Here is a 25637-nt window from a genome sequence, read left to right as displayed (position 1 = left end):
ATAGGCCATAGTGGTGAAAAAGAAAAGAAAAAGAAAGAAAAGAAACCTACCAAATTTGTTATCCATGTGATTGAAGCTGTTTGGGGGTTGTGGTCCATTGCCAGCCACATGTCCTGTTTTAGCACAAACATCAGACTTACTAAGTGTGAATAATGTCAGCGACACAACCTTCTTGTACACAAGATCAAGGAGAAAAGAAAATGGATGTGTGTAACCTTTCTGAGAACCAGTAGCGTATTGCACACAAACAAACAGGACCGTAAAGAAATTAGCTATAGGATAATGGGAGTGCTACTATTAAATGCACTCAACAAGAAAAGATGGAGATGGACAAAAAGCAACAATGACAAATGATGGAACTTGTAGGACAAAACAGCTTATCTATGCAGCATCTAATCTATCAAGTTTGTCAACGGTTATAAAAGTATATGGCATAATATGACGTGTTGAAACTAAACAAAATTATGATTAGCCACAACTACAGACATATTAGGGATGCACCGACAATGACGAGGCAGGATTAGTTGAGTCAAATGCAACAGATCAGAAGTTCATATTAAGGGGCCGAATCAAAACCTTAACGATGGATGTCGGTGCATCCTTAAGACATAACAAGGGAAAACAGCACAAGGCAGGGAGGACAACATCTACTACTACAACACGTATCTACTAGTAAATAGACATGATCACACCTGGACATTCAATATCCCCTTCCTGGGTTTGGGGCTCAGCAGGGGACTGACTGCTGTTAGCAGAACCCCCATACTGAGCTAGCATGGATGGAGAGATGGGAGGGGACAAGTCAGAGTCAGACGATCAGACGTACTGTCCACCTGACTCCAAAGTTGACACAATAATCTGTAGGATGACTAGGATCCCAATTGTTAGTATTGCTTTTTCTTTAACCCATTCTGACCTGAGATCAGATTCTAAAAATGTCTTTTTGAAAATGACAGTTTTATGAAAAAGCTATGTTTCTATGTCAGTCGTTCTTCGATTTTTCAAAAATAGCAGACCTACAAGCTCGTAGATCTGCTATTTTTCAATAGCTAAAGCATAACATAATGCTAACACCAAAAGGGGATCCCGCCCAGAATGGGTTAACCGTGTCACTGTACAAACCAACATCAGTACAAATACACACACACACACACAATGCATTTGTACCTCCGTCATTCCACCAAAGTCACAGCAAGAAAATGGATGGAAAAAAAGGGCACGTTTTTTCAGAGACTTACCATCGGCCTTGGGGGGCGGAGGTGTGGCATTGCCCATTGGGGGCCCAGTGGGGGATGGGGTGGGTTTCATGGTTGGTGGGGGCCCAGTGGGTGGGGGTCCGTATGAAGGCCTGCCTGGCATGTATGTGTGAGGTACCATGGGATTCATTGGTGGGGGAATGGTGCCTGGGAAACCAAACGAAACATTACAATGACATTTTGTTCAATCAAAGCATAAAACTAGGACAGTATGATCGGTAAACCAGATGCATGCCATCAAACTATAATTCACTCAATGTCCGAATTAATGAATGTCTGAATTAATGTCTAAATGAATCTGAATGAATGTCTGAAACACTGTCGTAGCTCCTCACTGGCTGCACCAATCACTCCGACTTTTCACACAGGCATTAACCGATAATATTACGGAGTTTTTTTTTTTTTTTTTTTTTTTTTTTTGCGGCTTACGCCTTTTATTGATTTTTGAAGGGACAGACAGTAGGCTGACAGGAAACGGGAGAGAGATGGGGGGATGACATGCAGTAAAGGCCGTGTCGGGTCCGGGAGTCGAACCCGCGGCACACTGCGACTGGATTACCAGTCCGGTGCCCAGACCGTTACGCTACGGCCTGGGCCAATATTACGGAGTTCTTAACAAAGCTCCAAAGTTTAATTACTGTGCACTTTTTATATCTGCCAATAGCCATACTGATAACTTAAGTTACTTAACGTGTTTACGTTTAATTACTGTGTACTTTTTACATCTGCCTTTAGCCATACTGATAACTTACTTTCTCTCGCTTCCTCCCCGATATCATAGCAACAACTTTGCAATGTTCGTCTCTAACCAACTCTGGGCAGTGTGCCGTGTGTGTGTCCGTGTGCCTCAGCCGAAAGCCACACAGACGTATTTATGCGAGTCCCAGCAATACACATGCAGACACATCCCGCCCCACAGGGTATCTGAAGGTGGGGGGGGGGGGGTGAGCATGGGGAGGAGACCATGCCCGTGCGCCAAATTTGGCGTTAATTTGTTTGTTCTATTTTTAGCCTATTCCCAGCCAAAATTCCCAGGTAGGCATGCTTTGGCTAGGCAACAATGGCACAGTCGCCCAGGCCGTAGCGTAACGGTCTGGGCACCGGACTGGTGATCCAGTCGCGGTGTGCCGCGGGTTCGACTCCCGGACCCGACACGGCCTTTACCGCATGTCATCCCCCCATCTCTCTCCCGTTTCCTGTCAGCCTACTATCTGTCCCTTAAAAAATCAATAAAAAGGCGTAAGCCGCAAAAAATAAAAATAAATAAAAAAATAAACAATGGCACAGTCGCCATTCAATAAATCTTAAATGGGCCAAGCCGCCGATAGGCTTTCATATAGGGGGAAAAATAACTTTGTTGCCGACGTCCAAGTGGAAAAGAAACGTGCAGTCGGGTGGTCAAAAGTGAGGGGGAATGAAAGAACCCATCTGTGAGAGTGGGGGTGTCGCCACCTACACACAGTGAATGGTAGTGACGCGCCTGCCCACCTCCCCATTATCATTTTCGCCTATGGACTAGGGCCGGGAAAATATTGAAAACCAATATTTAGAATATTATATTCAAAAATTGTGAAAATAGCTGCAAGCGTGTCGCATTGTACGGTAGATCTGTTATATTCACCATTTTCTATGAAATAAATATTCTTTCATTAATCGTGATCGAGGCAAAGGTTTGAATTAAATAATGGTGATTACTGATTTGAAGTCATATCGCGCTGTATGTGTGTGTGACGTGTGTGTGTGTGTGTGTGTGTGTGTGTGTGTGTGTTTTAAGGCTTTGAAGGATGCGGGTTGTATGTCTTACAGCAGAGTTTCTGCAATGTTGGCAATGTAGGTATTATAGCTTATACTGTGGCATACTGTTAAAAGGCCGTCAGCTCATCTGTACTGTATGCCTAAAATGTTAAAATGTAATTTCAGTGTGACATACGATAAGATATCTCAGCAACATAATCTTAACCAGTTATACCCTATAGCTACACTGTGTTTGTCTTTGTTGACTATGGGGTCACCCCCAGATAAGCGTGTCGACCACATCACCCCCGGTTCGATTCCAGCTGGATACCTGGGTGCATGTCTTTTCGCCTCTCTGCCCTTGGTTTCCCGTCTCTCCAAATCATGACGGCGCATAATAGTTCTACAGATGCCATTCAATAGAACAAACTAGTGAAAAGACGCTGTCGAGAGCCCTCTTTCTCTCTGCCATCAATGTAATTTAGTGCCAACACTATATTTGTTTAGCCATGATAGCCTTTCAAAGCACACTAATTAACACCAGCTACTGCTGGACAAAATGTCTATACAATGAATCCAATCACATTTCACTCTCTGGTGTCGTCTGAAGACAAGCATCAACTATGCACATATTTGTACTACAACATAAAAACAGACATCACTAGAACGTGAATCAGGGAGCTTACAAATCAGTTTGGTTACATTTTGCACACGGTCAGTTAGTGTCAGAATTAAAGGGTTTTTGCTTTATCAGTTATTGAGATAAATTTAACTCATCAAAACACAGACATCTTACAACAGGACATTACACAAACCTTTATCAGACATCGACATGCTATTATTCAGTTGTTGGTGGTGGTGTCGTTACCTAAGATTTCGTAATTTAGTATTGTACCATGATCCATAAGTAAGTTCCATATACACTCAGTGGTAGGTAACGTAACACACCTATTGAGTATCAGGCAGGTGTCACCATCCTGTCACCTGCTCTCTGATTAAGAGGAGGGCTCGGGACTCGGGTTTATTCATTCTCAGTAAACTCTACACATTGTACAACACTGATTATCACAGTTTGACATGTATTAGGCCACAGACCGCCTTTTGATACGTTTGTCCCCCTTCAGTTCTGCGACCCAATCTACACTGTAAAAGCCAGTGTTAATTTAACTCTGAGAGTTCAGTGTCGTGTACCAAGTCTATCAACAGAACCAAATGGACCTGGCCTTTTCCCCTTGTCCATTTGATTCCAAATGTCCAATTGTACAATCATACAGAGCCATAAGTGTCTATCAATGATTTAGCTGGGGAATCCCAGAAACATCAGAGAATCGTCTGGACCACATGTTGAGGAACCAGTGCTGTGTACACAGGCCCTTTCAGAGATGCTGGAACACCACCATCTACTGAGTGTGTACAGAATGAGTACAGAATGAGCACTGAGCAGTCACCTGCTCAGTGCTCATTCTGATGCTGGTGGAACTGGAACTGAAACTCTTGGCCTTTTCTGCATATGATAAATGATATTTTAAATACCGAGTTGCACTTTCTGTATGGGTAGGTTCTTTGCATTAATGAACTGGTGTACCTAATTAAAGTGTTCTACATTTAGTGTGATTTAGCCCGTAGCACTTGCCCTAGCCTCGACGACCTTAGAGGAGTATGCAAAGGCTCAACATATGTAAATTAGATATAGACATAGCACTCTCACTGTTTAGTGTTTACATATGATTCTTGAAGACTAGTTTTATGTATTTGATGTATTACCATGTTTTGTTTACTGTAAATCGCTCGGATTAAGAGTGTCTGCTAATGCCTAAATTGTACATTTCCAGGCCATCAGGTGTCAATAACAATGACGAATAGGCCGATTTATCTCAATAACTGAAAAGGATATTTAAAAAGAAATCCTATACAAGTAAGGGTGACAAAGGCCCCATGTGTTAAAAAGGATGGTAAATGCCCATGTAAATTAACACTGAGGATGTTACAGTGAACAGAAAAGCACAGTGGAATTCCTGTAGTCCATGCTGGGTACAACTAGAAAGCCTGGGAGGGACATGCAACCCGGTCAATATGTGGAAACAGGGGACAATGTCCAGCTCCAACGTCAGACTGAGATAATAAACACATCATGGAAGCAAAGGGGAAGGAAATGGCTATGATCAGCGTCGACCGTGCTGCAGGCCAAGGACCCGACAGAGGTGTTCAGATTTCCTTGATGATTTTAAAATGAAGATCTGAACACTACAGTCTTCCGATCTGTTCCCATGTGCCATTTCTTGGTAAATAATTGATCATTGAACTTGACAGTCCTTGGAAATGCCCTTTGATGCCAAGTTGCCAACACAGATTTATTTTATTATTTAAAAGAAAAGAGGTATCTGCTGAAAGTGGTTTATTTACTTCATGCACCGAGTTTTTGCCATGATCTTTTGTTTTGGTAATCTCAGGGGGGGGAAACAACACATTGGGTAGAATTGTCAAGACTCGAGTATGGTCACTGAGAAATTCTGAGAAATCCAAACGATCTTTGGCCTATAGGCGTACCAAACCAGAGTCACAGAGAAAGCTCAGATAATCATATGAGACTCCTCCATCACCCTTTACACAAGCAAGTTTAATCTGCCACCCTTCCGTTGGAGGTTTTTCCACCAGCTTTCAACAAAAGATATTATAGAAAAAAGATAGAAGCGATATTAAATAATTTGAGGCTGACATCATTAATGAGAGACCGTGAGCTCCCATTTCATTTCTTGCTTCCCTACTGCTCTAGGATAATTCTGGTGACAACGCCATCAATGATGAGGTGTTAATTGTACATCTGTCTTAATGTATGTCTATAATTGTATTGTACGGTGGGGTGGTGTTCCACTGTTTTTACAGTTTACTGCTGCTGTAAACCAAATTGCACCCCTTGGGGATAATAAAGCTTTATACTTTACTGCAATTAAATCAATAAAGCAGTGACACATTGGCCTGTGTCCTACCTGGCTGGGTGTATCCGTGGAGGGTGGACGAGGGCAGGCCTGGCCCTGGGGGATGCGTGGCGCTGTGTGGTACAGGAGCTGCTGGTGCGGAGATGTACCCTGCCGACGACGGCGGCGGGGCTGCCGAGCTCGCTGCCGGGTGCACGTGGTTACCCATGAGGACGGGGGCTGGCGCGCTCATGGGAGGGGGCGCCCCCATGGCTGGGGGTGCAGGCCCGTAAGACCAGGCAGGAGCCAGAGGCTGCTGCTGAGGGTTTGGGTAGTAGCTATTGGCAGACACAGCGGGGAGCGGAGGGGTGGCCTGGGCAGGGGGTGGAGGGGTTGCCTGGGCAGGGGGTGGAGGGGTGGCCTGTGGCATCCGTGGCCCCGGGCTGGGGCTGGCAGACTGAGGAGGGGTATGGGGCTGCAGACCTCCCATTAAAGGCCTGGTTAACAGTGGCTGACCTGGAGCGGCCTGGTAAGAACCGACGGTGGGCCCGGCGTGGTAGGAACTGGCGGGGGGGCCTGCCTGGTAGGAAGTGGCTGGGGGCATGGGTTGGTAGTTGCTGGCTGGCGGAAAAGGCTGGTAGGGTCCAGAGTTATAGAGTCCAGAGGCAGGGGCCATGGGACCCTTCGCCTGCATTGGGTTGTATGGCGCCTGCTGAGTCATGGTGTATCCTCCAGGCCCAGGGGGCTGCTGCAGTGCCATGGAGTTCTGTGAGGGACCTGGAGAAAAACACAACGCTTTGTTGTTAACCACTTGCAAGGTTCGGTGCCCGTTATTTTCCAAAATTGCGCAAATAGCCAATCTACAAGCATACAATGTGAGCTTCTACATGGTGAACGGAGCTTCTTTACATATTTTATTTTACCATCAAAGTCCAATAACAAATGTTCATTGTTCAATTTTGCCACGCTGCCATTTAGACTGACTTCTACAGTTTCCAAATGGTGTTTGAAGCACAGGCCAGAAAGAGTGCTTTTGAACAGCAGATGGCATTTAGTATTGACTGTAGTGTGTGAAATGAGGTTTGTAAATAAAAAAAGAATTGAGTCAGATCCCAATACTCAAACTTCCATCCTCGTGCTCTCCACTTATATCGTTTCCTTTCCTCAGATCAAGGAGAGGCAAGGACAGGGGAATCGATCTGGTTCTCTTAAGGAACGGGAGCGCTTCTCACTCTGTCAGCATCATTTTGAAGCGACAGCAAAATTACTTATGTTATGACATGCCACACAGCTGGATCGGTGGACCAATCTAGAGCCCCGGAGGGTTGTCACAGGAGGAGAGAGTGGCAGGAGAATTTATACGTCACACATTCGCATTCCTAAGAAAAACCTGACGAAGGATACACTGATCCTTGCTCCAAGAAGCTTGGCGAGCCTCTTCTCTCTTTGCTCGACTCCTTCAAAAGGAAATTAAAGCTGCACTATTCCACTTTCATGTCCTGCCTGAGATACGAATGCAGGTCCCCTGCGCATTCGCCGTAGAGCAGGATATATATATATTTTTTTTACCACTGAGCTAATAGAGTATGAATGCTTGCTCAGGACATATATTGCTTTTTGACTTTCAGGCTTTGACATTTGGGACGCTTTCAGGTCACACTGGACTACGGAGGAGGCAGAAATTTGAGTATTGGGATTTAGCTCTTAAATACACAATAAATGAGCATTGGACTGGACTCATACAGTGATCAGGTGACTGACTCAATATCTGAGGAGGAAACCCTTTACCTAGATTTTAATGCACTAGCCCTAACCGTACAGCGTTTTTGTAGAAAAGTTAAAGTTCTATATTCCAGTAATAATCATTGCCAATTTGACATATTGTAACATTAGCTACACCACCGGACCCAACAACAAATTTCACTTCAGAATGCACTTTGACTGGAATTGAAAAACACCACCACCACTAGGCTAAATTTAACCTATATACTTTATTAGAAACTATTTGTTCCGCTTTTTCCCCTGACAATTCTCTTAGGCAGAAATAGCCGATCTACAAGCTAAGCTATAAGGTGAACTGTAGTGAACTATTTTCACCAAACCTATTTTTGCTGAAACTTGGCCTACACAGCAGAATTAAGAACTATGATTGGTTTCATTATAGGAGCTGCCCGAGAGCCTAGTAAAAAAAAAAGCAGTTATGTAAGTGTGTCAAGTTACGCAGGCAATTAATTACACAGTAAAAACCTGATTGTTATATTATCCATTTGTAATACAGAGGATGTAAAATGTTACATTTTGAACACTTGAAAACTGAGGATTTTGTAGTGTAATACAGATCGTAAAACAAGATATTCTGCTGTCCACTACATTACAGTTCAGGTAGAGTGAAGTGGGATTAGAAGACAACTCTTCTCAATGACCGAAGATGAAGGACACATAATCCGTCCCAAGAACTCATCCCTCCTAAGAGCAAGGAAGCTTGTCAGCACAAGCTCTCGTCCAATGAGACGCCAGTCGGACTGGGCTGAGGAATCCTCTCCCAACCACAATTCAGCTCATTAACCACTTAAGCTCTACAGCAAAAAATAGCCCATCTACAAGCTCACAACGTGTCATGATGCAACGCATTGTAGGCTTGTAGATCGGCCAAAAATATCTTTTGAACATTTTGAACCTATGCGTGGCAGCGGTGGCCGAGTGGATTGCGGAGCGGGCTAGATATCGGAAGGTCGCCAGTTCGAATCAGCGGTCCGACACGTTAAAATTACCACCGTTGAAGTGCCCTTGGACAAGGCATTGAACCACTACCATGAAATGCTCCATGTGGGCCTGGCTGTAAACAAGTATCTGATGCTTAGTCCAGTTACCCTTGGTAAACTTGATTTACCAGAACGCATTTCTTCTTCTTCTTCTGACATGCCCAAAATAGACACTTGGTTGAAATAGGTAAACTGCAGGTGAAGGCAAATTAAGCCTAAATTTCTATGAATTCCAAGAAGTTTGTGCCGGCCTATACTTCAGTCAAAATGTAATCTGTGCTAACCAAGGTATGTGCACTGTATTTGATACTGGTCAAAATTACACGTATAAACTGTACTTTTCACCAGAGGAAAAATATTCTCTATGGGGCAATATCGGTAGAAGTGGAGTAACTAAAAGTATTTTTTTCCCGATGGAAACAAAATCCCCTTTTGGCCAAAAAGTACAGTTTATACGTGTGGTGGGGGGCTCAGACCCTCCTTTGTTTTGGTGAGTAGCAAAAACTATTTTTATTTACGCTAAAGAGGAGAGGCTGGTCTGCATTCATGCGAGCGGCGGAAGTTGAGAGTAACATAGCTCTAAATGAAACGCATTAAGCTATGGACCAGAGCTACATCAGACCTGTACTTTTACTTTACCATTGAGTAACTAATTCTAGATTATCTTCCAATTTTATTCCATATTGCTTTCAGATAGAGTAGAGTTCAAAGAACACTGTTGGTGCAGAATGGCCCAATGACTCAAGGAGATAACAGATTACGGGTGAATGCGATGAACTCTTTAATAGTTCATCAATCACAAGTTATTATCAATACTACTAGTACAAACTAGTACTTACAGTGCATGAAAACAAAGACAAGTTTAAACTGCCTCATCTTCACATGATAACAAGAAAAAGAAGCCACACAATCAGTGATTAAACTGTATCATAACTGTCATAACTTTATCCCGATATTCTTGAAAGCTAAAAAAACAGCCATACACTATGTGTCACTTTTGTCAGCATTCTGAAACTGACCTAAAGTCACCGACTTGCTAACGGATCATGAAGGAAAAAAAAGTTCTCTGGCAACAAATCTGGATCATCCCCAACATGCCACATGTACAGAGAGAATGCACTGTGCAGACAACAACGCACTGGGCTTGTAGCATACTATTGTAGTAGGCTGCAAATCAGTATAACAATAAAGTCATTTGAGTTACTCATATCATTGCTATGGATGACATCATAGATTAAGAATCTGTCGATGAAGTAAAAAATGAGATTGAGTCACAAATGTCACGGGACCAAAACCAGAAGAAACAGACCCCTAATTGTTTGCTTTACTTAGATTCTGATCACAGCTCTTATGATCTGTGATTCTTCTAAGTCTTAGAAGAATCACAGATCATGCCTATAAGAGCTGCTGTGATCAGAAGAACCACAGATCAGAATCACAATCACAATCACTGTTTGGTGCTTCAAATAGCAGATCTACAAGCTTGCACGTATACGATTTCAGAGTACTAAATTAAGCTCGAGGGTGACAGAGTGACATTTTGCGACGCCGGGCGTTGTTTGCCTGCTACCTGTTGGCTTAACCATGAACCCACACTACTCCGGTCTGTCTTCAAATACAATCAATCACCAAAAGGGAAAGTTGGCGCTAGCCGACATTAGCTGTCCCGGTTATCGTGTGGCTAAAGTTAGCTTCCCCACTGACTGACCCACTGTCCCACTCAGCACTAAATGGCTAGAATGACGCCCGAGCTTAGCCAGGTTGCTAACAGGTTGTTGTTGGTGAGGGTGGGTCAGCAGAAGGCAACACAGCGGCGGTGTCGCTTGTCGAAAATGAACAGATCTACAGGCTCACAACGGATACGGTTGTGAAGCCTGTAGATCTCTGTTCGTTTTTGAAAAGTGACACCGTAGTGGGAGCTAGCTAGCATCACTCGTTTAGCTCCAGAAGTCTCCTCCATTGCTCACCGTTCGCATACGGCTGTCCTCCTCCTCCTCCTGCCCCGTTCTGGGAGTTGTAACCCGGACTTGACATGTCGAGGAACAACCCGACACACACACACACACGCCTGTCTTGGTTTGGTCGGTGTAGCTGAACCCAGCTAAGCGGATAGCCTGCTGCGTCTGTAGTTTAGTTAGTTAGTTAGCTACTTTAGCTAGCTAGCTCGCTAACTGATGATGATGAAACCAGAAACGACGGAACAAAAAAACGGGTCCTGTTTAGTTGGGTATCGGTGTCGCATACATCACAGGACCACCGTGGGCAGTGACGCCATTATTCCGCCCCGGTTGGGTGGTTCGGGTTCCGTTGGGGTGTTATTGTGTGTGAGTGACGGGTGGAACCAACAGGCCTCCTCGTCAAGATGTGACACACTTCTCCAATCCAATCTCCTTGCTTCTTCTTCTACTACTTCTTTTTCTTCTTCCACAGGAAGTTGGGATCACCCAGGAGCAACCGGATCTCACGCATTTATTTATTTCATGTGTTTTGTGTATGCGGTTTTTTTTAACGAGTGTTCTGTTAAAGTATCTGTATTTTAATACCTCGTCTTTGGGCCATCATTATTATTGTTTTTTTTTATATGCAAATGTGAAAATGTAGTACACAGTACACTCGAGTGTCTGGCTGTCGCAAATAAAGTTTGGAATGGGAGGGAGGGGGAAAATACTACCCTCCTCAAGCATGCGCAGTATGTACACGTGGCACTTCCTCTGCGTGTTCCCAGGAATGTCAGTGTACTGGAAACAAGTCAGGAATGAAGAAGGCATGATTGTGTGCTGGCCTTTTTCTCATTTATTGGCTGTTTGTTTGCTTATTGATTCATTCATCAATAAAATGTTCTTGCGACTATCAAATCACAGGGCTTAAAACCAGAATAACGGTCCAGTATAATACATTTGAACAAGGTGGACCCTCTTGTAAACAAGTGTAATGCTTAATTGGGTCGTCCACTCACAGTTAACAGTCTGAGTTTGTGCTTTGTGTACTGTAATTCTGCAACTGTTAATAAATATTTCAATCAAACCACTGCAGGTAAATGATTTCCCACCACCATAGACAGGCAAGCAAGGCAAGCCCCTCAATCTTTCAAAAATGTATGTGCACGGAAAATATATATATTTTGTCTGTGTCCACTTGCTTGCTTTCATGCATAAAATATAAACTAGTATATATGATGTGGTACTACTCTTCTGCCACCAAATGTGGAATGACCTGACACCATCCCATAAAAAATGTGGACCACTGGCTTCTTTCAAAACAGGCCTGAAAAACATCTATCAGGAGACCTGAGACCGTGGTGTCATTTTTTCTCCTTTGTACATTTTGCGTTTTATATTTGTTGTTTTTTTATTTTTATTATTAGTTTTTATTTGGTTTTTATAGACATGACAAACAAGACATACATAACGACACATTTTATATTTGTTGTTGATTATTATTGTGTTATTTTTATGCTATCTTGTTGATTAATTGAATATAGGACCACAATGTCCCCCGTGGTGTTTTAGCCTAAATGTCTGACTGTACCCATTTACATTTCTACATTTCTGATTAATAAAGTATTCAATCAATCAATGATAATTAATATAATATATAAATATGTATAACAAATAAATATATATTTGTTATATATATATATTTGTTTTATATATATATATATATATATATATATATATATAATATTTTATTGATTTTTATTTTTTCATGTGATGTGGTTTTTTGTAAACCTGCCCGGAAAGCTCAGTGTGAAACATAAACAGGAAGGGCTTGTTGGACGATGGGACAGGCCAGCCATTGCAGTGTCGTGGCTCAGTAACAAAACACCGAGGAGGCACAGCGGCAGCAAAAGACCTGCATTTGCGGACTCTCTTTTTGATCCAGGGACCCCGTTTTTCATGGTTTACACGAACAAAGCTCACCATTTGAATTCATCTATCTAGACGTAATCAACGGGTAAGTTTGACAGACACACCATCGAAAAGAAGAAGTGAGAAGAGGGGACAGGAGAGCGTTGGAATTGAGACACATCGGCATCTGTGTGTGCTAGTAGGAAACGCAGCGGCTAACGATGCTAAGCTAACGTAGCTAGCGTCAGGGCTAAGCAAAAAAAGCTTAAAAAATGTATACTCCATCGCTTGCCAGAAAGAACAGTTCTATGCGACGCGCTGTTAAACTGTAGGTACGTTCATTCTTGGCGAGTGACACCGTGGTGTGATCACGGAGTAAATGGAGTTTTAATGATTTAGCTAACGTTAACTTAGCATCGCTGCTGGAGCCTGTTGATGCAACGTCGCCTGTATGTCTCTTGCCTGGACAACATATGACACGTAGCTACTAGCTTCGTGCTAACGATTGCTAACTGGTTAGCCAGCCTCACCCTGTCTTCTTTAGATAATGTTGTCATATGTTTTTTTTTCTTCTGGTATTGCGTAAATACAACTGCCATTTTTAGATCAAGCCAGTCATTGTCCCCAGATTTGACATTTGTTTTCCTGAGGAATAATCATACAGAGCATTGTGTTGATAGCTTTAGGTTAAAGACAAACCTATCTGAATCTAAAACTTGCCTTAGTTTGACAGCCGTGTCAGTCAAACCATAATCATTAACGACTAGTAGCAAACGCTAAATGAATCAATTAGATAACTGCAACCATAGTTCTGATAGTAATTTCTGTTTCTGTTGGTGATTACACACACACAACTTGAATAACTACTGTGTAACAGTTGTTTTTAGTTTACATAGTTAAATATGATTAAATTATCCCTGAACTCAAAATGGCAAGAAAATGATGTCAAGCTGCTGGTGGGGGTGCTGAAGCAGCCAGAAGCCAGCACTGATTTAATCTAATAGTGTAACATTATTACATTATGGTAATGAAAACAAACCGTAGCAAAGTTAATGTTTGGGATCCTAGTCCTACCCTCTGATCATTGTGAGTTTGGCACTGAGAAATGTTTATGAAAACGATTATCAATTTGGCTGAATGGCTTGGTATATAGTTTGATAATTGGTGCCTGTCGCTATTTAACTAATGAACTTTTGACTGTCTTTAATGTAGTGTTTGCTTTGTATTTGGTTTTTGGGGCAAGTTCAGTTTCTTGGGTAATCAATACGTTTTCACTGTTAAAACATCTGTTGAAAGCCAGTGAAGTGAATGATTTGAAACATGGAATTTACAACATTACATTTGATTTAACAGGGTCTGTTTGCTCTAAAAGTTATTACACATTGTCGGACAACCTATTGTCAGATAAACAACTGTAAAGTGTATGTTATGAGGTCAGATATTGTGTGTGTTATCGTAGGCTATGAATATTGTAGTTTTAGTTTTTTGTCAACTCAATCTGGCATTGACAGCTAACACGTGTGGGGAACCCCTCTGGTGCTGGCTCACAGCATAGCGGCACTCAGTCAGCTGTAGACGGCATGGTAGGCAACAAGTTGAACCAGAGCGCAGCCGCTGCTGACGTGTAGTTCTTGACCTTTGGCTGTCGTATACTTTAGCCCTGGAACTGTTTGCACGTTGTTATGCAACCAGGCACACAGATTGTGCCTAGCCTGAAATGTTACGATGCCACCCTAGCTGTCACAGAAGCAGATGGTGAAGAAGGTGAAAGTGTCAGTGGGTCTGTCTAGTATGTCAAAATGACAACTGACCCGATTCAGAACGTTGCTTCTGCTTGGGTTGCTTTTTTTTCGTGGCCTTTGACTTTATTTCCCCATTCGTAAGAGAGAGAGAGGGCAGTACTTCTGCCTGAGACATTTGATCACATGCGGATCATACAGTGGAAGAAGAAGCATGCTGCCATAAGTGCCATTGACATGAAAACACCAACATTGCACTTTGCAGTGTTGCATCTGGAAAGACTAGTCAGTCATAAGTTTTGTTACAAGTGCAACTGCTGATTAGGTCCATCCATTTCTACAAGAAGATGTGACTCGAATATTCTGCATTTTCAATGCCCTGGCTGCGGACAGACCACCACGTGTACACACACAGTCACACACACACACACAGTGACACACACACTTCACAGTTATTAGAAAAAGGTCACAGTTTGTGAACCGTGAACATTGATCTGAACTGCCTGTTCTACAGTCTGAAAAATCCCTACTGGGACAAGATTATCCTGTACCATAGACTGTTACTAGGCGCTGTCAGTTCTCTTATCACCTGTTGCTACAGTCTTCCAGATAGGCTGAGCAGAATAGATCTCCGAACTGGTGACAAAGCATATTTATGAGGTCCATGAGGACCGGCACTGTTTGGGGCTGTGATTGGTGTCCCTATGTGATCTGCATTTTGATGACAAAATGAAACCTGTTTTGTTTTCTAGTCTCTGGCGGAATTTGTAGAGAAATTCAGCTGTAAAGTAACCGAACAATTTGTGCCTTTTGAAGCAGAGAGAATTATGCAGTGTGAGTGAGTTTACAGTCAGAAGAACAGGTTTGACTGAGCATAAGACAAGATAACACAAGTTTACAGTACATTTCAAGTTTTTTTCAGAGTTTTCCTCTCATCAGGTAGTTGGTCTCATTTACGTACTAGTAGGACAGGTAGTGAGCCCATTACTGCACTGCATCAAACCACATCACTTTAAAAGTGCGATATCTCTGCTTAATATTATTTTTGTAATGTGTACAGTACTACAGTATGCATCTTTTCCATCTTACCTATTTTTCTGTTCTTTTCTTTTCAGGACTCAACAGCTCCGGATATGTCCTTCATATTTGATTGGATTTATAGTGGTTTCAGTAGCGTACTGCAGTTTTTAGGTGAGTGTTTTTTACGCTTCTAACAAAATTGTATTTCTATCCAAATGCCAAGTGGAATATCTAGTCTATATTTAGCCAAAGTGGTGTCACTTAAATTATTATGCAACATCAGAGCTTGTACAGTGGTAATTGTAGAGGTCTTGATGCCTGCCCTGATTACAACTTTTCATAATCGCACAAGAGCTAGTTAAAAAAGGTTAGAACCACGGTTCTCCCTTACCTGCTGGTCCCCAGGTGTACAGTGAAAAGGTGAGCGCCAGTGGTATGGTATCATGCACAATAGTAGGCCTTGTTCCTTGGGACCGTTACCCATGTCGGTCCCCTTGTGGTATTAAGTAGAGTTTGTGCAGGTGTTGGCTTACCGTAAGTCCCACTGATCTGAAACACAGACAGATAATGACACTTCCTTAACGGCAGATTTCATGGAGGAAAATGGAAAACTGCCTTTTTAGTAGGAGTGCAACAGTAAATCGGACTAATTTATTACAAATGGTAATCGAAATACTGGACATAATAGATCTACAAAACTCACAAAGTGTCTGGATGCAAGCTTGTAGATCGGCTATCTTATGTATTTTTCCACAACACAATTGTACAACAACGTAATGAAAGTAGTTGATCCAATTAATGGAATTGGGCTTGTGACACACACGCGCTGTGAGCTTGTAGATCGGCTATTACAGTGATTTAAATTGATTCGGATACTATATTAACACATTTAGCTTGGGACCCCTGGGGTTACCCGGACTTTGAGAACCACTGTTCTAACAAACGCAATTGGCCATGCCCATGCTCGGATCACAAGGAGGGGGTTCTGACCTGTACAGGATGGTCGATCCACCTGTTCCAACAGGGAACAGAACTAGGAGGGGTAGCGCGCTCCTCTGCACACCATAACGTGTGCTCCGCTACCCTCGGCTCCCATTGAAAGGTGAAAAGAAGCAGCTGGCCCTTGCCAGATGTGGTTGTGTACCCCTTCCACAGGCTAAACGGTAGGGGCTGGAACACATTGATTAAAGTTCTCAGTCGCCATGACTGATCCCAGTCATTCGGATGCCATATAGAATTTAGCATGTCTTGTATGGAAGTGTATCGTGTCATGCACCGAAAATAGGCCATCTTGTAGATTTCCTATTTTCGGTTATTCGCAGTTTTAAGATTAAAGAGTAATATTTAAAGTGGCTAAACTAGCAATAGAATGCATGTTCAATCACTGACGATTGCAGATATATTTCACACAAAAAAAGGTTAACCCTCTGGCGTTTTGGTTTAAAATATGAAATGACTAACCTTCTTTATTAGGGCTGTTCTGCAATTTCTTCAACTGGTTGGCTGTATGACTACAAAAATATAATTCTACATAATTGTTAAACTGTGCTAATTGTTAAAAAATTGCCCAAATATTACTGTGATTGATAGATCACAGTAGGTAGACAGGACAGGGGGAGGAGACACGTTAGTAACGTTCGTCGGGATCGGGACTCGAACCCGCGACACACTGTCATGTTGGATTACCAGTCAAGGTGACTGGACCGCTAAGCCGGCCCAGGCCGCCTTTTCAATTGTGAGATTTTATTTTTGCTATAATCCGGGACTTGGTCATCACTGTAAACTAGCGAGCATAGCTATAAATTGTTCTTTGGACCATTGACATAGTAAAGGCTAACAAGGGTTGAGGTTGGGCTTTCCTTGGGGCTACCCACAGAAAAAGTGAGCAGCAGTGCATGGCACTATAAGACACTTTGGAATGGATGAGACTGCCCAGTGCCCACCAAAATAACACACGTGAAGTAATAAAAATAAATGCCTCCGACATACATACACAGCTGCAAAACACAATTTCCACAGGCTTGTTACATTTGTCTGTGACAGACTAAAGCCAAGCTCATACTACTGGACATAAATTCTGAAATAAATATTGTCACGATTTCTCAAAAATAGCAGACCTACAAGCTCGGCGCGCTATGAGCTTGTAGATCTGCTATTTTTCAATAGCTAAATTATAACATGTTAAACACCAAAAGGGGTTCCCGCCCAAGTGGGATGGTAGAAGTGGCATGCGACGGAGAGACCACTACAAGGAGACGGACGTGAAGTGAATGAGGACCATTGACATGATGACCAATCAAAACAATCTGTGGCGTGTTGGACACTACAGCTGAGGCTTTTTCAATATGTCTTGTGTCAAGAACACGGCGGACATATCGCAACCATTTGACCAATTTTAAACCGGTTATTTACAACCTGCTTCCACAATTCGATCATCGTTAGATGAGATCATGAGGCGCTTCATTGCTCGAGCTAGATTTGAAATATCTTGTAGTATGAGCTGGGTGGAGCAAAATTGTGCGGTGATTTGGTAGCTCTACTCCCTCACCCCCAGAGACCACTGCTCTACTTTTGAGTGTCGGAGCATGTGGAGGTGCTGCAGAGCAGTCGATCCTGCTCACCCTGTCAGACGGGTATAGCTCTGTCACTCTGCTCCAACGATCAACCATGACATACTCAGTATCTATGAAGTATGACACGTCTTGACAGCAACAGCTGGAACACAGAGGTAGCATTATGCTGACTGATGGGGGAAACACCCCTTACGAAGCTCTTTCATAAACCTGTCGTACAGAAACACGCAGAGGAGATGTTATACTGCTGAATATACAGTATGTTGTACCGGTATGTATGTTATGCCACCACTACCAGAGGTGTGGCACTACAGCATGAGAATGTCCACCTGGTAGGGAATGGATATATAACAGATCGGCGCGCCTTCATTTATATTCCAATATGGTGCAGGCCTTGATGTTCAATGTATTATATTAAACATCAAGTATCCAAAGTGAGACATTTGTGTCACTGAAACTTGCAGCAGTTGGACCAAAATATTGAAAGAACGTGGAGCGAAATTGTAAAGAGGTGGGGAGCTAAATTAAGAAAGATAAGCAAAGCAAAAACAACCTACTAGTTCCATTACGAAATAGTTGATACGTTTACATTTACACGGACAAAGTTTGTATTTTGCTATATTTTCTGAAATGTTGCCTGGTGGTTGTTGTTTTTTCAGGACTGTACAAGAAATCGGGCAAGTTAGTATTTCTTGGACTGGACAATGCTGGCAAGACGACGCTACTGCACATGCTCAAAGATGACAGATTGGGTCAACACGTGCCAACTTTACATCCCAGTGAGTTGGTGCTTAATTTACGCCTGTGCCACACACAACTTGCTCACACTCACTCACACTGTTAAAAGCCATCCGTCCCAACGCTACGTTAGATTTGTGCCATTTAATCCCAGATACTTTCTTTCTGCAGAGGTTTAATGATCACCAGCAACAAGTGACTTGAGTTGAGATGAAAAGACACTGGATTCAGTTCACTCATGCTTTCCTTATTTGTGTTTGATGTAACCATACTGCTTTTTCTACCAGCCTCGGAAGAGCTGACCATTGCTGGCATGACCTTCACTACATTCGACCTTGGAGGCCATGCACAAGGTGCGTGACTGTGTGTGGTGCTTTGTGATTATATGCATTTAGCTGTCGTGTAAATGGTGTTTTAACCACCTACACCATATTTGATGCTTAGTTGTGCAGTGGTGTCACAAATCACAAGATCGCGTCGCAACACATTGTGATCTTGTTATTTTTTACCATTTCTGAAAATGTTTGAAAACTTTCCAAAGCATTAGAAATATTTTGGCTATAATAACATGACATGCCCGAACATACATTTTTGTATCAATTTGAAAAATATTTTATTAAACACCTGAGACATATGCATTGGTTTTTATTGTTGAAGATGTAAGCAACAAGCAACAAATGTATTGGTCGGGCTCTAATATATATATATTTGAGTCATATAGAGGCAACTGTGGCCTTTTAGGAAAGAGTATTAGAATGTCTGACACCACCACACATGCACCTGCTTTGTTGTTTAATTTTGATTGTGTGTTCACCCAGCCCGCAGAGTGTGGAAAAACTACCTCCCTGCCATCAATGGCATTGTCTTCCTTGTGGATTGTGCAGACCACCCCAGATTGGCTGAGTCCAAAACAGAACTCGATGTAAGCATTATTTTTTCTTCTTCAGTTTAACTAGACAATTTGCAATTCTGGGCAAATGTGGTTGCTAAGGACAGTAACTATGTATTGACCCACATGACGTCACAAGGGGCGGAATAATACAAAACATTGTGGGGTTGCTTCATAAATATAGTCGGGCAGTCTGGCTGCCCTGTTAACACGGTCACCCATCTGAAAGCGCATCTGAGTCAGAATCAGTGCCAAACATAAACACTTCTTTATTTAAGGATGGGATTACCTTAGGTCATGAATTGATCGTCGTTTAGTTGACTATAATAGCGTTGCTTCCAGCCAGTGTGGTTACTATGCCAGGCAGTAACGGTTTGTTCAACCTCCCACTACCAGGCACTAATGACGGATGAGACCATTGGAAACGTGCCTATACTGATCCTGGGCAACAAGATCGACAGACCAGAAGCCATCAGCGAGGAGAGGCTGAGAGAGATTTTTGGATTGTATGGACAGACGACGGGCAAGGTGAGGAGGACATGACAACACATCGCAGCTCCCCAAAAAGTACATTAGGGGTGTAACAGTTAATCGAATTCATCAGTTATTAAAAAAACAATCAATGCGTTTAATAAAAAAAATCTATTTTGGGGGAAAATTGAAATCGCTTTTCCTCCTCCAAATCATTTTTGCCAGTTTGTGCAAGACTGTTATACGTATTAAACGGGGCTAGACTGTTTGCTGCACTAGTAGCCTTTTCCTTTTTCTTCTTTAAAAAAAAAAGTATCATACAATAAATCATTGTCTTTCTGTAAGTAATCAACTGGGGAAGTTCCATGGTGATTACTTAATTACATTTTGACCTATCCACCTATCATTATATATATACACACAAGTTAACTCTAGGTGAAAATAACAATGTTTGACAAATAGGAAAAAGCTACTCCTGTGGAAGGGTTATCATACAGTAAATAAATGTACTTATTGATCCTATAAACAATTTAATATAGGTATGGGTTTACCCACTTAATTCGTAATTAATGCTCCAATTTTGGGGCTCTGGTTCATGGACGTTGAACCGGGCTGGTTCAACCCGTTCCGTGGCCTAATGTATAGTTTAGTTAGTTTATTTGATCATCCTTCAGTTTCAAATACAATATTTAAAGAAAATGAATGTAAACAGAAAACAGAACAAAAAAAAACCGAAAAACATGATCAAAAGGAGTAGGCAGAAGCTAAAAGCTTATAGATGCCTATCCTACTTACAGAATCGTAATACTCATTACATTAACGAGAATTTCACCCTACACCAAACCCCCCCCCCCCGTGTCACCGTAGAGATAGCATTACATAACCGTTAGATTACACATTATAATTGTTGTTTTTTTTTTATCCCTATTCACGATACCCTCGTTGCCAATGATCATTATCATTTATGTTGTTGCTGAGTAATGTCATTTGGTTCACACACATTTTTTTTTATGTTACCATATATACAATAATATTAGTTAATTAATTATTAGTAATTACAGTACTAATTACTTAAAGAAAGAAAGAAGGAAAATAAGAAAGAAAGAAGTATCAGTTGATCATACAATAACGTCAACATTATACATAATTTCCCTATAGTATGCTGTATTTGTCCAAAAGGATTCGCTTGAGCAATTTTTTAAATTTTGAAAAGTTACTACTGTGTTTGACTTCTTCTGGTAGGGCATTCCAGATCTTAACCCCTCGGACAGAGATACACATACTCTTCCGAGTGGTATTGGCACTGGGTTGTTGGAAATTTAAGTATCCTCTTAACTCATACCCCCCTTCCCTATCCTTGAAGTATGACAGGATAGTTTTAGGAATTAGTCTATTTCTTACTTTATACATAATAAGAGCTGTTTTATGTTCAACTAAATCAATAAACTTCAATGTATTTGACCTTAAAAACAGTTCATTAGTATGATCATAATACCCTACCTTATGCACTAATCTTATGGCTCTCTTTTGTATGATGACAAGTGGCTGGAGGTTTCCTTTGTAATTATTTCCCCAGACCTCCACACAATAGGATAGATATGGTAATATTAGCGTATTATATAATGTGAGTAGTGACTTATAATTTAATAAATACCTTGCTTTGCCAAGAACCCCAACACTTCTTGCTATTTTGGACCGGATATACTTTATATGGGGTTTCCAAGTGAATTTGTGGTCAATTATTACTCCTAAAAAGGTGTTCTCATAAACTCTTTCCAATTTTACATTATTAATCTTTAATTCAACTAATGTGTTAGAATGTATTTTTTTATTTCCAAAGATCATGAATTTAGTTTTTTTCAGATTGAGTGATAATTTATTAGTGTCAAACCACATTTTCAGTTTCTCTAGTTCTGTAGAGACAACCTCCAATAGTTGTTGGAGGTTCTCCCCAGCACAAAAGATGTTGGTGTCGTCGGCAAAAACAACATACTGTAGAATGTTTGAAACTCTGCAAATGTCATTAATATATAATATAAATAGTTTAGGACCTAAAATAGAGCCCTGCGGTACCCCACAGGTGATGGGTGAGCTGCTTGACTTATATTCGCCCATCTGAACATACTGTTGTCTGTTTGTGATGTAGCTTTTAATCCAATTAAACCCTACCCCTCTAATCCCATATCGTTCCAGTTTATGTAATAATATTTCATGGTTTATTGTGTCAAATGCCTTTTTTAAGTCTATAAAAATACCTAGTGCATATTTGTTATTGTCAATTGATGAAGTCAATTCTTCGGTTAACTCCATCAATGCCATTGTTGTTGACCGTCCAGATCTAAATCCATATTGGCTATCCATTAATAAATTATGTTTATCTATAAAACTGTCTAACCTTATAGAGAATATTTTTTCCAGGATTTTTGAGAACTGTGACAGAAGGGAGATAGGCCGGTAATTTGTGAAGAGATGTTTATCACCAGCTTTGTGTACCAAACAGGTGGTCTTTAAAATGTAAATGTTTGAGAACCACAGGTCTGAAGATGTGTTTTTTTTTCTTCCCCCCGCCCTCCTCATCAGGGCAACATTCCCATGAAGGAGCTGAACACGAGACCACTGGAGGTGTTCATGTGCAGCGTGTTGAAGAGGCAAGGCTATGGAGAGGGCTTCCGCTGGCTCTCCCAGTACATCGACTAAAAAACACCTGCCAGCACCACCACCGCCACCACCATCAGGGGGCGCTAAAACCGACCACCCAGCCGCCCGCTGCCGCCACCAGTACCACCATACTCAGCCCCATGTTTGGTTTAGAAAAAGTCTGCCTCCACCATCAGAGCAAACGATTTAACGTTGAACCCAATAGACTTTTATTGGTCGAACATTTGGTCAGACACACAAACAAATGTACCAATACATACATGCATATTCATATATAAACGTGTGTGTGTGCGCGCACACACACACACACACACATTCATTTCTCTTTCATTCTTTTCGTATGAGAATAACATAACATAGCATTGATTTCTCCAGCAGAGTGCAGTGTGCAAAATCACAGTGGTGATTTCTTTTCTATATTGTTTTCCATTCTGTTTTTCTTTTTTTGTCTTACTTTGTCTACTCTGCCTTCTCCTCGCCATTTCTCCTCGCCATTTTGCCATCTGTTGAGTGTGATGAATGCATTCTAACTGTAAATCTGTACACGATACTATTGATATAGCTCCACCCCACCATCACCACTTCGTTGACACGAAGGGTCAGCAAGAGAGCCATAATAGTCGTATGTTGCAATAGTTTGTTTTGTTTTAAACCAGAAAGAAATGCAGACATAGTATTTAATCAAGGCATTTTCTTTTTGTCTTACTTCCCCTTCTTATATTCTAATTTTCTTTTTTACATGGTTTAAATAAACCACCTAAATACAGCTCCCATCTATTAAGACATACTGCGGGCTGTTTGGACCATTTATTAAAATGGAGTTGTCCATTTATCTTCATGCATTGGAAATGGATCCATTTGAGATTTTAGTTATTTTTGTCACATCAATTCGAACTATATACGTTTGGGCGGGGGGTTTCTATTTGTGGGCAGGCATTGAAGAATTGGAATTGGTCGAAGTCGTCTTTGATCTATTTTCCTTTTTTAATTCTGTAAAGTGGTGTGAGGAAAAGACCATCTCCAAAATAACTGAAGATTTGTAATGCAAAATGATATTGGCTATAACCTTCTCAGCTCTTGTTGGAGTTTGAAATTGTTTAGATGGCACAAAACACAAGGAATTCAAGAAATCGGAGAGGAATAGTAAAGATCATGATATCGTTAGCCTCATAGGATAAATGCATAAGTCATTTTTTATGATTTTCGGATAATAAGGAAAAACACATTTTCTCGCAAGTATGTAAGAGTTTTTAATGCAGATTTTTACAATGGTTTCCTGAGGGGTTAACAAAATGTTTTTTACAAAAAGATAAACATGAGAGTCATTCCATAACAAAAAAAAGTGACTTAGGCCATTTTCAAGAAAATAATCTGTGACTTAGGCATTTTTTAATACATGTCTACTAAACACCTGGGGGTCTATTAGAGTGATGTTAACTCCATACTAAACACCTGGGGGTCTATTAGAGTAATGTTAACTCCATACTAAACACCTGGGGGTCTATTAGAGTGATGTTAACTCCATACTAAACACCTGGGGGTCTATTAGAGTGATGTTAACTCCATACTAAACACCTGGGGGTCTATTAGAGTGATGTTACCATACTAAACACCTGGGGGTCTATTAGAGTAATGTTAACTCAATACTAAACACCTGGGGGTCTATTAGAGTAATGTTAACTCCATACTAAACACCTGGGGGTCTATTAGAGTGATGTTAACTCCATACTAAACACCTGGGGGTCTATTAGAGTGATGTTAACTCCATACTAAACACCTGGGGGTCTATTAGAGTGATGTTAACTCCATACTAAACACCTGGGGGTCTATTAGAGTGATGTTAACTCCATACTAAACACCTGGGGGTCTATTAGAGTGATGTTAACTCCATACTAAACACCTGGGGGTCTATTAGAGTGATGTTAACTCCATACTAAACACCTGGGGGTCTATTAGAGTGATGTTAACTCCATACTAAACACCTGGGGGTCTATTAGAGTAATGTTAACTCCATACTAAACACCTGGGGGTCTGTTAGAGTAATGTTAACTCCATACAGAACACCTGGGGGTCTATTAGAGTGATGTTAACTCCATACTAAACACCTGGGGGTCTATTAGAGTAATGTTAACTCCATACTAAACACCTGGGGGTCTGTTAGAGTAATGTTAACTCCATACAGAACACCTGGGGGTCTATTAGAGTGATGTTAACTCCATACTAAACACCTGGGGGTCTATTAGAGTAATGTTAACTCCATACTAAACACCTGGGGGTCTATTAGAGTAATGTTAACTCCATACTAAACACCTGGGGGTCTGTTAGAGTAATGTTAACTCCATACAGAACACCTGGGGGTCTATTAGAGTGATGTTAACTCCATACTAAACACCTGGGGGTCTGTTAGAGTAATGTTAACTCCATACAGAACACCTGGGGGTATATTAGAGTGATGTTAACTCCATACTAAACACCTGGGGGTCTGTTAGAGTAATGTTAACTCCATACAGAACACCTGGGGGTCTATTAGAGTGATGTTAACTCCATACTAAACACCTGGGGGTCTATTAGAGTAATGTTAACTCCATACTAAACACCTGGGGGTCTATTAGAGTAATGTTAACTCCATACTAAACACCTGGGGGTCTGTTAGAGTAATGTTAACTCCATACAGAACACCTGGGGGTCTATTAGAGTGATGTTAACTCCATACTAAACACCTGGGGGTCTGTTAGAGTAATGTTAACTCCATACAGAACACCTGGGGGTATATTAGAGTGATGTTAACTCCATACTAAACACCTGGGGGTCTGTTAGAGTAATGCTAACTCCATACAGAACACCTGGGGGTCTATTAGAGTAATGTTAACTCCATACAGAACACCTGGGGGTCTATTAGAGTGATGTTAACTCCATACTAAACACCTGGGGGTCTATTAGAGTAATGTTAACTCCATACTAAACACCTGGGGGTCTGTTAGAGTAATGTTAACTCCATACAGAACACCTGGGGGTCTATTAGAGTGATGTTAAC

At 41.5% G+C, this 25637-nt stretch overlaps 2 protein-coding genes across 2 annotated transcripts in view; one reads left to right on the top strand and one right to left on the bottom strand.

Annotated features, from left to right (window-relative positions):
• Nucleotides 1-11065, bottom strand: part of sec24a (SEC24 homolog A, COPII coat complex component) — a 36818-nt gene extending 25753 nt beyond the window's left edge. Inside the window, exons 1-4 of the mRNA XM_083792673.1 lie at nt 10635-11065; nt 5978-6682; nt 1239-1403; nt 51-113 (exon numbers count right to left, since the gene is read on the bottom strand). Coding sequence (XP_083648799.1) covers nt 51-113; nt 1239-1403; nt 5978-6682; nt 10635-10701 — 1000 coding nt within the window. The 5' untranslated portion in view covers nt 10702-11065. The remainder of the gene's footprint in view (nt 1-50; nt 114-1238; nt 1404-5977; nt 6683-10634) is intronic.
• A 1398-nt stretch (nt 11066-12463) lies between these two features.
• On the top strand, nt 12464-23436 carry sar1b (secretion associated, Ras related GTPase 1B). Its single transcript, XM_083781198.1, has 7 exons — nt 12464-12621; nt 15370-15445; nt 18507-18626; nt 18873-18938; nt 19404-19507; nt 19871-20002; nt 22526-23436. The coding sequence occupies exons 2-7, from the start codon at nt 15388-15390 to the stop codon at nt 22640-22642; spliced, it is 597 nt and encodes a 198-aa protein (XP_083637324.1). The 5' UTR covers nt 12464-12621; nt 15370-15387; the 3' UTR covers nt 22643-23436.
• Nucleotides 23437-25637: the final 2201 nt, after the last annotated feature.

Source organism: Protomyctophum parallelum, assembly GCF_964188405.1.
Source record: "Protomyctophum parallelum genome assembly, chromosome: 1".
Classification (NCBI taxonomy): domain Eukaryota; kingdom Metazoa; phylum Chordata; class Actinopteri; order Myctophiformes; family Myctophidae; genus Protomyctophum; species Protomyctophum parallelum.
The sequence above is the reverse complement of the archived record's forward strand: the minus strand, read 5'-3'. Positions and strand labels throughout refer to the sequence as shown.